At 42.8% G+C, this 12,953-nt stretch overlaps 1 protein-coding gene across 2 annotated transcripts; it reads left to right on the forward strand.

The window, feature by feature from the left end:
* Positions 1–2,764: 2,764 nt before the first annotated feature.
* LOC119722859 (uncharacterized protein DDB_G0271670-like) lies at positions 2,765–11,165 on the forward strand. 2 transcript variants are annotated; one of them, XM_038193247.1, is made up of 6 exons: positions 2,765–3,729; positions 7,464–7,558; positions 7,799–8,018; positions 8,944–9,056; positions 9,785–9,969; positions 10,681–11,165. In XM_038193247.1, the coding sequence occupies exons 1-2, from the start codon at positions 2,835–2,837 to the stop codon at positions 7,493–7,495; spliced, it is 927 nt and encodes a 308-aa protein (XP_038049175.1). In that variant the 5' UTR covers positions 2,765–2,834; the 3' UTR covers positions 7,496–7,558; positions 7,799–8,018; positions 8,944–9,056; positions 9,785–9,969; positions 10,681–11,165. The 2 variants fall into 2 exon arrangements, with proteins under 2 accessions (XP_038049175.1, XP_038049183.1); XM_038193255.1 differs by having other exon boundaries at positions 7,467–7,558.
* The last annotated feature ends 1,788 nt before the right edge of the window (positions 11,166–12,953 follow it).

Genomic DNA, 12,953 nt, shown 5'->3' on the forward strand with positions numbered 1-12,953 from the left:
TAGCGCAAACTATTTTGTCAAAATTTGCCCTTAATTCGCTTGTAATTTGATACTTGATGACGTCATGATAACGTAACAAAATTTATAACATTTTCGTACCATGGTACAAGTTCACACTATGTCTTATGATCATACCATAAACCATTCGGAAGAAATTTTGCCTTGTTTTGATTTCAAGCTAACTTCTTCATTTTGAATTCACCTAACTTTGACCTTCCGGTAGCCCCGGAAGGAAAGGTCAAGCGACTTTGACTTTAAATCAAAAATGTTTATCAAGGTATTGTCCATCAGATCACAAAATATGAACGTGATCGGTCATTTTGTTCATGAGTTATAATTGACGGAAAATTGTCATATTTTGACCAAAGATCGCTTATAATTTGACACCCGATTACGTCATCGTGATGTCAGAGTAATATGCACCACTTGGGATGAGGGTCGATATATATTGAAAGTTACAAGTTCATATCATATACCGTTTAGGAGAAAATCCGCGGAGAATTATTGTCCGGAAAAAAAAAAGAAGAAAAAAAGACCCAAACAAAGAAGATTTATGAGAACAATTCCAGAGAGAGAGTGATCGGGTTGTGCCCGACCACTCAACTACATGCAAATGCTGCGCAAATGGCCCACAACACAATGTTTGATGCGTAAAAACAGTAAAACATTTATAGGGCCGTACGCACTGGCCACACAGACGAGGTAAAAATGACGGAAATGGGTCAACTCGTACCCGAGTTAACTCGTACCCAAGTCAACTCGTACCCCAAAATTGACACCCAAGTCAAGTCGTACCCGAGTTAGGTCGTACCCGAGTCAAGTCGTACCCGAGTCAAGTCGTACCCGAGTTGACTTGTACCCGAGTCAACTCGTACCCGCAGCTCAAAATAGTTGCCTATTTTCGAAAAGAAAATCAGTGAAACGAACGGAAGATCGGAGGGATATGGCCGGTTGTCCGTGCACGGTGACATCGTTTGTATGAGGGGCCATCCATGTCTTTGAAGCACCCTCTTTATTCGTCAATAAAAGTGGTTGCGCGCAACCAAACAACCAATCATGATTCAAGAATAGCAGTGTAAGTTAAACTGGAGTACCTATTGAGGGCGCGCTGTGTCATGTGTGTTAGCGCTACCCGGGAAAAAATGGCCACTGTTCGCGGGATACAACATGATCATTCTCATTTTCTCGATCATTCAAAGACAAGATTTCGAAATATCTGTCGGATCGTAACAACAGGAGACGTTAGTCAGACACGGGTGGCTCAAGCAGTACAAAGGTTGGCAAAGAAGAGGATCCATTTTTGCAGCACACATGTTTAATTTTCATTGTGGGCTAGGCTCGACTTAGCCCCACTATAGCCCCATAAATGTGGCCTATTGACTGCCTCCGAAATATAGGCCACACATCCACATACATGGTACAAAAACGTATTGCACTTTGCCAAATTTTGATTTTTACATTTAGGCTTAGTTTGTAAGTTTTTTTTGCTTTAGAAGCATACTCACCCTCTTTATTAGACCTGTGAACGTGGCGTTGTATACAACGCCACGTTGTTGTGTATTTTAAAACCTAGCGAAATCGATCCGACATACATAATTCCGTATGGGTGTTGAGTACTCACCTAGAAATCTAAATTTGCCCGTCCGATTGTTTAGGCTGTGTAATTTCGACGAAATTTCGCCCATCAGTAAAGACCCATACGAATGTGTAGAAATTTCATTTTAACCCGACAAGTGACCCTGACAAATGACCCCGGATCGGACGAGTCGCTTGGACAGATTGACGGCTGTTTCATGTCGCAACCCCGAAAAAAAAACCCGCACCCGATTGGCTGCTTGGCTCATCTCGTGTACGTGTGCGCGCGCACACGCACGTGGGCGCATGTGCACCCGCGTGCGGTGAGAGAGGAAAGGACTTGAAACTTGTCTAAAACGATGTCTCTTTTAGCTGCGACAGTAAACAGCCGTCGAATTATACGAAGGACGGTACAATAAAACGCAATGCGCATGCGTCACTTGGGAGAAAATGGCAGCTAGCAGGACTTCATAAACCGGGGCCAGAATTTTCCTCGAATTTCGTCAAATGCAAGTTTTGATGTACAAACAGATTTCAAGACAGCTTCATATGTGAGTACTTATTACATTTGCAAAATAACGTCCAGTGTGTGTAATGGAGGGAGTCAGAGGGACAATTTCGCCAGGTTCTGAAATACACAACAGCGTGGCGTAGTTTACAAACCACGTTCACGGGTCTACCTCTTTATAGGCTAATCAGAAAGTGCTGCCTTTTTCAAATGCTATTTTTCTTGAAATTTCCAGATTCATTTTCACACGTTTGCGTAGACACGCGTGAACGTGGCGTTGTATGAAAATATTCTGTCAAATGTAGCCGAAATTCGGCTAAAATGGTCACTCCATTTTAGTAACCACAGATAACAATAGAGTGTTTTTACTATAGACTGAAGCGTGGCTATGTATATAGCCACGTTCACGGGTCTTACGTTTGCGTATCAAAATTTCAACATGAAATTTCACAAAGATTAGCCATCTGAAAAAGGCAGCACTTTCTGATTAGCCTATAATAGTATAAAGAGGGTGAGTATGCTTCTAAAGTAAAGAAACTTACAAACTAAGCCTAAATGTAAAAATCAAAATTTGGCAAAGTGCGACATGTTTTTGTACATGTGGATGTGTGGCCTATGTTTACGGAGGCAGTCCAGTAAATAGGCCACATTTATGGGGCTAGCCCCACTAGTGTGGCCGCGGGGGTTCAGCGCAGCATACCACGGCCACACTAGTGGGGCTAGGCTCGACTTAACGGAATACCCTACTGGCATGACTGGGTCCGTGAGCACTAGTAGCAGCGCCATCTGGAGCAGTGGACAGGGTGGAACGTCCACTAGTAGCACAACTAACTGGAGCAGTAGACAGGGTGGAACGTCCACTAGTAGCACAACTAACTGGAGCAGTAGACAGGGTGGAACGTCCACTAGTAGCAGCGCCATCTGGAGCAGTGGACAGGGTGGAACGTCCACTAGTAGCACAACTAACTGGAGCAGTAGACAGGGTGGCATGTCCACTAGTAGCAGCGCCATCTGGAGCAGTGGACAGGGTGGAACGTCCACTAGTAGCACAACTAACTGGAGCAGTAGACAGGGTGGAATGTCCACTAGTAGCACAACTAACTGGAGCAGTAGACAGGGTGGAATGTCCACTAGTAGCAGCGCCATCTGGAGCAGTGGACAGGGTGGAACGTCCACTAGTAGCACAACTAACTGGAGCAGTAGACAGGGTGGAACGTCCACTAGTAGCACAACTAACTGGACAACTAACTGGAGCAGTAGACAGAGTGGAACGTCCACTAGTAGCACAACTAACTGGAGCAGTAGACAGGGTGGAACGTCCACTAGTAGCAGCGCCATCTGGAGCAGTGGACAGGGTGGAACGTCCACTAGTAGCACAACTAACTGGAGCAGTAGACAGGGTGGAATGTCCACTAGTAGCACAACTAACTGGAGCAGTAGACAGGGTGGAATGTCCACTAGTAGCAGCGCCATCTGGAGCAGTGGACAGGGTGGAACGTCCACTAGTAGCAGGACCAACTGGAGCAGTAGACAGGGTGGAACGTCCACTAGTAGCAGGACCAACTGGAGCAGTGGACAGGGTGGAACTTCCACATTTCTTGGGCCGCTTTGTAACTTGCGGCGACAGCGAGGGCTGAGTGAACCAGGTATGAAGCGCTATTCATGTCATTGAAGCGCCCTCCTTATTCGTCAATAAAAGTGGTTGCGCTCAACCCAACAACCAATCATGATTCAAGAATAGCAGTTGCGCGTAAGTCAAACAGATGCATCATGGGGGCCAATAATGCTTAGCTGTGACCTTTGTACCTGTGCAAGTGATGCGATGAAAAACATACAAAAGGCATGAAAGGTACCGGCAATAATAATGACCGGCGCTATGCCTTTGTTCGTGACTGAGTGAGAGTATGGACATGGAGTAGAAAAATTGTTTTTTACCCCATGTTTGGTGAGAGATCTTTGTCCTAGCGTTGTGTGTGGAGGAAGAAAGTAAGTCGAACTAGAACTGCTGCATTTTGTTTGCGAATGCGAGTGACTCAAACTTAACCTGTTACAGTGTTAGGCCTATCTGGATCAGTCTTTATTCATCAGAACTCACAGTCACAATCACAATTCACATGCCAGCCAGAAGTAGGGCTGGCCTAGGCCTATAGCCTAATCAAATTTTAAAGAAATCAGTAGGCCTGAGTTGATTTTTTTGTGTTGATTTTTACCCCTCAGCCGAGAGGCTCGAGGGGTATTGTCATCGCCTAGGGCGTCCGTCCGTCCGGATGTATGTATGTCTGTCCGTCCGTCCGTCCGTCCGTCCGTCCGTCCGTCCGGGCAGCTTAGTTTCCGGATGATAACTTGAGTTAGAAATGTTGTTTGGGGTTGTAACTTCGGTAGGGGGTTGCCCTTGGGAGTAGGCAAGTTGGGATTGGTTTTGAGGTCAAAAGGTCAAAGGTCAAGGTCACCGTGGTGAGTTAAATGTAAATGGTTTCCGGATGATAACTTGAGTTAGAAATGAGATTTTGGTGTCTAACTTTGGTAGGGGGTTGCCCTTGGGAGTAGGCAAGTTGGGATTGGTTTTGGGGTCAAAAGGTCAAAGGTCAAGGTCACCGTGGTGAGTTAAATGTAAATGGTTTCCGGATGATAACTTGAGTTAGAAATGAGATTTTGGTGTCTAACTTTGGTAGGGGGTTGCCCTTGGGAGTAGGCAAGTTGGGATTGGTTTTGGGGTCAAAAAGTCAAAGGTCAAGGTCACCGTGGTGAGTTAAATGTAAATGGTTTCCGGATGATAACTTGAGTTAGAAATGAGATTTTGGTGTCTAACTTTGGTAGGGGGTTGCCCTTGGGAGTAGGCAAGTTGGGATTGGTTTTGAGGTCAAAAGGTCAAAGGTCAAGGTCACCGTGGTGAGTTAAATGTAAATGGTTTCCGGATGATAACTTGAGTTAGAAATGAGATTTTGGTGTCTAACTTTGGTAGGGGGTTGCCCTTGGGAGTAGGCAAGTTGGGATTGGTTTTGAGGTCAAAAGGTCAAAGGTCAAGGTCACCGTGGTGAGTTAAATGTAAATGGTTTCCGGATGATAACTTGAGTTAGAAGTGAGATTTTGGTGTCTAACTTTGGTAGGGGGTTGCCCTTGGGAGTAGGCAAGTTGGGATTGGGTTTGGGGTCAAAAGGTCAAAGGTCAAGGTCACCGTGGTGAGTTAAATGTAAATGGTTTCCGGATGATAACTTGAGTTAGAAATGAGATTTTGGTGTCTAACTTTGGTAGAGGGTTGCCCTTGGGAGTAGGCAAGTTGGGATTGGTTTTTGGGTCAAAAGGTCAAAGGTCAAGGTCACCATTGTGAGTTAAAGGTAAATGGTTTCCGGATGATAACTTGAGTTAGAAATGCAATTTTGGTGTCTAACTTTGGAAGAGGGTTCCCCTTGGGAGAAGGCAAGTTGGGATTGGTTTGGGGGTCAAAAGGTCAAAGGTCAAGGTCAGCATGGTGAGTTAAAGGTAAATGGTTTCCGGATGATAACTTGAGTTAGAAATGAGATTTTGGTGTCTGACTGAGGTAGGGGTTTGCCCTTGGGTACAGGCAAGTTGGGATTGGTTTTGGGGTCAAAAGGTCAAAGGTCAAGGTCACCGTGGTGAGTTCAATGTAAATGGTTCCGAATGATAACTTGAGTTAGAAATGAAATGTTGGTGTCTAACTTCGGTAGGGGGTTTCCCATTGGTACAGGCATGTTGGGACTGGTTCTGGGGTCAAAGGCCAAAGGTCAAGGTCACCACGTGAGTTAAAGGTTAATGGTTTCCGGATGATAACTTGACTCTGGCTGAGGGGTTTCAACAGCAACGCTGTTATTTTTTAATTTGGAAGTGGCATAGGCTATAACGGGGAACGGGGTCGGTACTTCGCCCCATTTCCACTTGAATTTGGGTCATCTCGTACCCAGGTAAACTCGTACCCAACTAGACCCATGAACATGGCGTTGTATACAACGCCACGCTGTTTTGTATTTTCGAACCCAGGGAAAATCGATCCGCCATACATAATTTCGTATGGATGTTGAGTACTCACTTAGAAATCTAAATTTGACTGGCTGCATGTTCAGGATGTGTCATTTCGACAAAATTTGCCATCAATGACGACCCATACGAACATGTAGAAATTAGATTTTAAGCTGACAAGTGACCCTGACAAATGACCCTGGATGAGTACCCAGGGTCATTTGCGTTCAAAAATATCGGAGCCCTCCGAGCTACCCGTCTGCTTCATATGGCGCATATGATAGGCGGCGTCTGATTGGCCAATAATGAGACCATGTGATAAACGCAGCTAATAATTTGGAATCGCACTTATGATCCGGACATCAGGAGTGCCCGGAGCATCAGTGCGATACCACATTATCCGCAGCATTTATCACGTGGTAAATCACATGCATCAGGAGGAGGTTGCAGGACGTCAAGATCTTGCCAGATTTTTCCTCGAATTTCGTTTAAATGCCAGATTTGGCGTAAAAGCAGATTTCAACATGTTCAAGAAAGCTTGATATGTGAATACTTATCACACGGTAAGGCAATGTTCAGTCTTTGTCACAAAAGGACGATTTTGCTTGGTTCGAACATGTACAAGAGCGTGGCGTAGTTTACAAGCCACGTTCACGGGTCTAGTACCCCAACATGCCCAAGTTGTTAACTCGTACCCCGGTAAAGTGGCACCTAAGTTAACTCGTACCAAAGTTAACTCGTACCCCAGTTAACTCGTACCCAAGTCTACTCTCGCACAAGATAGCTCATCCCCCTATTGACTTATGAAGCAGTTGTAAAGATCGTGGCCGGCCGCTACAACAGTTGATTGTCCAGTTCTGCAATCAGACACAAGTCAGAAACAGTCCAAGGCTAATCAATAAATACTGTCAGCAGTGCATGCGCACGTTGGTTTGAAAAAACATGGAAAGAAATAACTTCAGTGATCGTTTAAACAAGAACAATTGCAACATCGCGCAGACGAACGCGTACGTGCTGCTGTTGTGAACCGCGGTCGGCAAAAAAAAACAGTCGCTGCCGATAGTCTCAATTTACGGCGGCTTTGTAAGTAAAATTGATTCTCTGCAAGATCTTCAAGTTAAGTACTTAAGAGAAGTACAGATCAAGTCAGCAATTTTGGAAAGATTTCCATATATGAAGTTCACTAATTTTCCTCTGTATTGACTAATAAGCCCCCAGATAGCAATTTCATGTCATCAAAGTCAATTTGAGCAGTGAGAAAATACAAGCATTTTCTTAAAAAACACTTAGAATTTTTCTGTCCAATCTCATAGGGTTTGTACAAATTTTTTCTGACAAATGGGAGATGAAATTGACACAGGTCGAAAGTTGTTCAACTCCTCAACATCCAGATTTTTCTTTTCAGCAGAGGTGAGACAAGTGCTTCTTTCAACTTAGCTGGGAACTCACCAGATTGCAGTGACCTATTAACAACTGACGTGATTGACGGTAGCACTTCAGGTAAGTATTGGCTGAAAACTCGCTGACACGAGTGGCTTATGCTGTTTTGGAATTGTGATTAGGCAAAGCTCTCAAAGGCTTTAAACATAGACAGCTGATTAACAAGTTTAAAAACCTGGCATGAATCACAAGCAGAGATCTGTACACAGTGGTATTCCGTCTTTGCTTTGTCCAGATTGCGCAATGATACTTAAGCCGCCTCCATAAGCCTCCTCTTTTCCCTTTTTGATGCATAAACAGAGGCCGTATACCACGGGGCTTTCGGACGTTATGAGATGTCACGGGTCTTGAGGGGGGTGTATTTGTCCAAAAGATGACAGAGGGTACTGTTGAAAGACTCAGCCATCTCATTTACAGCATGAGGGGGCGAGAGATGAAGACATCACCCGGTACAGCAGAGTGATCTGGCGGAAGGTCATGCACGACATGAACATTTGATACAGTATCAAGGGAATCACAGGTGATATACAGATCTAATACATGTCCAGCTCTGTGAGTCGAGTCATGAACGTGTTGTTTCAGACCGGCCGAAAACAAAAGATCAATCATTGTTTTGGCCCCCTTGCAATGAGGGTTGCCCATGTGGATATTAAAGCCACCGGTTATTAGCAAGTTGTCCGAGGCAAGCGCTGTTAGTTCAAGAAGGCTATAAAATTCATCAAAGAATTGTTTAGTTAGTGAAGCTGATCCATGTCTGTAAACAACAGACAGTCGAAGTGCATCTCGACAACCATTTGATATAGAGAGTTGCATGGATTGGATTGAGACAAATATGCGACATTTGTTTTTTACATAAAATTTGCTTGAAATTATTTACTGGTACCAAGAAAGCCTCCCTCGGCATATTTAAACTAGTCACTGAAAAAAATAACATTAAGTCCTTTGTATCTAAGTGTCTTGATTTCAATATTCACTACCGGTATATAATTCGTATCATAGCAGGTATTGTGATGAAAATGACAAAGGTAAAGCTTTGAACTGAAAAAAAATGGAGGCAGGAATCATACTGCCTCACAGAAAATCGACCCTTGAACCTCCAGGAAATTGCATCATGCTACTATACCTCATTCCTAGTTGAGCAATGTTCTACTGAAGCAGTACATCATGTGCCGCAAACTAATGACTAACTGGCAGTTGAAAATCAGATGGTTTTACACAAAGTCATTATGAAGCATGTACAGAGACAATTTCTTACAAAGAAAATTTACATTTTTTTCCATAATAAATATGCCATAATGAATCTTGAACCTTGAATATGCTTTCTATACACGAATGTCGCAAAGAGAGTGTGTAATTTGTTTTATCCACAAGAGTGCATGGTTGGTTGTATAGTACCAGTGAATGATCCTCTAAAATGAACATCGTGCTTATTGTTATGTTTACAGGTTGTCTGTCGGAGAAAGTTGTACAGACCCTGTTAGATGCAAGGATGCTTAACATATGAGGGAAGGGTATGGGAGAAACAGATATATAGACATGCTTCCACGAATATGCTAAGGTGCGTGTTTTGACATTTAATTCTGGTTACATTTTATTGTCTGTAATTGTGATGTTGGTGGAAAAGGGCTGTGATACAAAATTCTTTTGTCATTGCCCTTGTGAAGTGATGGTACGAGGTGGCGATGTAGCCAGCAGTTTTATCATAGGGTAAAGGGATTGGAGCCTAGATGTTATGTCTGGTAACTTTTTTTGAGATTATGCAGGAGATGTGCTAAATGATAGACAGGATTTTTTTCACCAGTCTATTTATGAGGCGTGGGGTTGATGCAGCAAGACAGGGCACGTCGAGGCAACAACTTTGGATGGCTTGTTTTTCTGATGTTTGCACAATTTTTAAGGTTAAAATGTTTTTTTTTAGTATCAAAGCAGTCCATAAAATATCCACGCAAAGTTCCCAGTAAGGGAAAGACTTGGGGCTGATGATTGTTTTGGTTTAATTTTTTTTTTTTTTGGGGGGGGGTGTATGGGAAGGAGTGGTTCCTGTTGACAACCTCCCCCCCCCCCCCCCAACACCCACCTGTATCTGCACTCCACCCCCTGCAAATCCACGTACCTCCCACCTTTTTCACCCACCCACACCTTGCCACCCCAGCTCCTCCCACCCACCTACACCCCCTCTCTCTCTACCATTCTCCCCCTTCATCCACCTCCCTTTGCTACCTGCTGGTACAAAGGCATCTCTACTACATTTTCTTATTGAAACTGTTTTCATTCTTGTCATTTCAGTTACTGGATACCAAGATGGCAACCAACCACTACTACTCAAACAGATGCAACAAGGTCATTCGCACAAGCTGTTTTGCAAAACAAAACTATCATTATCGGGAAGAGGTCATTGATTGCCCCTTGTCTCCTGCTACAATTATTGACATCCCATCACACTTCTATGTATGTCAGGTTAAATGCGTAATGTGAGTATTGCCCCTTTAATTCAGTTAACTTTAATTAATTACATACCAATTGGCTAAAAACTAAGATGCAACTGATAAATTTTGTTTTGTGCAGAATTCTCTTACTTTCCTGGTAGATTTAATACAACTCAATAACAAAGATACAATTTATGTATGCTTGTACTTCAGTGAAGGCATTGCTAAAATTTCAATGCAGTTAGCTTTGACGATGAAATATTTTATCTAATAAATGTCACGTCTGTGTCTTGCTTACTGCCAGGTTTTAAATTGTGCAGTGTGTCAGTGAATGGCAGTAAAGTTCTCTATTTGAACAAATTCTGTTAGTACTCAACTAATTTTCTTATGAGCTGCTTAATATGGTAGACTTGTACAGAAGGATCCAGAAGTGTGGTAATGAGATACAATCATATTTGGATGGAATATTCGGTTGAGCAAGTCAGTGGTTTGTTGATCTGAGTCAGGTAAACGGCTGCCCCTCCATTCATTAATCAGTTTAACTGGAAAAAATACTTCCACAGTTTTTGTATTCAATACTCTGATTTTTTTTTGAGTTGCTTCGGGCCTCAAGTGTAAGAAGTTAAGTTTTTACTGCTACAGCTTAGTCACTTCCCCTCCTCTCTTCTCACTTCATCACCTAATCGCCCATTCATTATGAACATATTACATGTAGATATTGTGTGGTGGTTTTGTATCCCATGGTTACTCTTGCAGGTGTTAAGCATGTCATTTTGGATACATCAACCGACATGAATGAGGCTGCTCAAAAAGGTTAAGAGAATCCATGGAGAAATCAGGACTCATAACCAGACATAGGATGGAGGATTAGCAGGTATTGGTTTCCAAGAGGGATGAGTATACCCCATTTTTTTCTAAAAGAATTAATTTCAGGTCGAAATAAATAAGCAAAAATTATACAATACCATTTGATTGAGACCGATCCCATTGGACATATCCAATATGCTTCTTGTATCCAGATGTGAATAATAAATAAGGGTTAAGGTTTTCAATTTAAAAACTTGATGCCCTATTGAAAAGTGTATGGATACCTGGGTAAGGCTACCTGTTGAAAGAACCCTAAATCAAAATTGAAACCTTGGTAGTTTCTGTTTAGATTGTCTGCATGACATTCCCCACTATTACCACCTGTTCATCAGTTTGCAAACTACATGTACAGTGAGCTGTTTATACAACTTAAAGCTTCGTGAATTTGAAATTGTTTTTCATTTTAAAAATCAACATCATTGACATTTGAAACTATTCTTGTTTTTGTTCTTGCTTGTTCTTAATCACAGTTTTTGGTTTCGCTGTCAACCCTCTAAACCTAGTTTAGCCCTTATACATGTAACAGGAAAAAAAATTGGCTAAGTAAAGCTGCCTTACAATAGAAGTATTTCAAATGTTTATAACAACTGTTTGCTTCCTAGCTTGCACCAGGTTTTTTAGTCTGTTTAAGGCTTAACACAAAATCTCTGCGTGAACTGTTACCAAAAATTCCCCAGCGGAATAATGAAATTTCTCGGTTAACACTGTAGAATACCGCAGCCTGCAACTGCATTCTGATGAGGATTAATGACTGCAGCTAAACCTGATGCCTACTCCCAGGGGTTAGCTATCTTCTTGTGATTTTTGGCTTTGAAAGACTGGTTCTCATCCTCAGCAGGCAAGACTCTAGCAGAAAGCCAAAGAGATGCAACCGATGGAGCTAGAACAGATACTGCAACAGGAGGCTGTCACCAGTCCTAATGACAAGGGAGATGCTGGTGCAGCGTTCCATTCTGTACAGGCTCTCATTGCTTATCTTGGGGCAGATCTTATGTAGGCAACTTTTACAGACTTCAATTTTTACTACATGTACTTCTGAACACTATGAGCACCACAAAGCACTGAGTTTACATTATTGTAAAAGCGCCTGGTCATGAGACTCTTCGGCGTGAACTGTCAGATGGGGCAAAGTCTGCTGACTGCACATCTTGCATTATTTAGGCTTGCCTTGATTCCTTTCTGAGCATTACCATTATTCACTGTTAATGAAGGTACCAAGGCCAGGCGCGGTTCTAGAACCAATATTTTTGGGGGGCTAGCACGGTGGATCCAGAATTTTTTCAGGGAGGCGTGCTGAAATGTTGACCGGTTATTTTTTCCAGACACTAAAGCCTCCGAAAATCAATGGGGGGGGGGGGGGGGGGGGGGGGGGGCTCATGCCATATTTTCAATAAAATCCTAAAATCATTCACACTATATTAACTAATGCACCCTTGTCACGGCTATTTCTTCTTTAGGGGGAGACCGTTCACATGTACATCACAATCCTTCTTTTGGCTAATGCAATTTTTTTTTTTACGGAATTTATTTTGGGGGGCTACAGCCCCCCCCCCCCCCCCCCCCCCCCCCCCCCCCGTAGAACCGCGCCTGACCAAGGCATGAAAGTGAAGTCATCAACACATCCAGTGCCTCACTATTGATGGTTTTTACTTGACCTGTCATGGTAGAATCTCCTTAAAATAAATTTACGTGGCTTTTAAAATATTGTCCAATAACAGATGCAGAAAGTACAAAATCCGAGACTAACAACATTAAGTGTACAAAAATTCCATAGGGTTGTATAAGGGGTGTGGCTAACTAGCAAACGGCAATAGGCCAGTTGGAAGTGTTGGTGGTGTATTAATGCACCTGACATTTGTATTACGCTATTGTAAACACACTGAATCTGTTTCCTGGATTAGGGTACGCTTCGAGAACAAATAGAAAACAAGATCATCAACAAAGACAATTAATTCCTGGTGGAGAACAAGACCCCTTTGATTCCTGTGGGACGGTCAGATGCTGTTTGACACATATCACAGTCGCTTGTAATAAGGAAGTGAATGTTTTGAAGAATAAAACCCTGTTGGACACTACATTTTACTTGGACGGACTCTGTAAACTTACAATTTGATGGCTAAATCATATTTCGCCTTTTTGGTTGTTATTGTTTAATTTATGTT

This window comes from Patiria miniata, unplaced genomic scaffold (assembly GCF_015706575.1).
Source record: "Patiria miniata isolate m_02_andy unplaced genomic scaffold, ASM1570657v1 HiC_scaffold_1, whole genome shotgun sequence".
NCBI lineage: Eukaryota > Metazoa > Echinodermata > Asteroidea > Valvatida > Asterinidae > Patiria > Patiria miniata.

Coding starts and splice junctions, on each gene's coding strand:
- LOC119722859 (XM_038193247.1), top strand. CDS start 2,835: ATGACTGGGTCCGTGAGCACTAGTAGCAGCGCCATCTGGAGCAGTGGA. Junction 3,730..7,463: donor GCGAGGGCTGAGTGAACCAG/GTATGAAGCGCT, acceptor TTTTCTTTTCAG/CAGAGGTGAGACAAGTGCTT.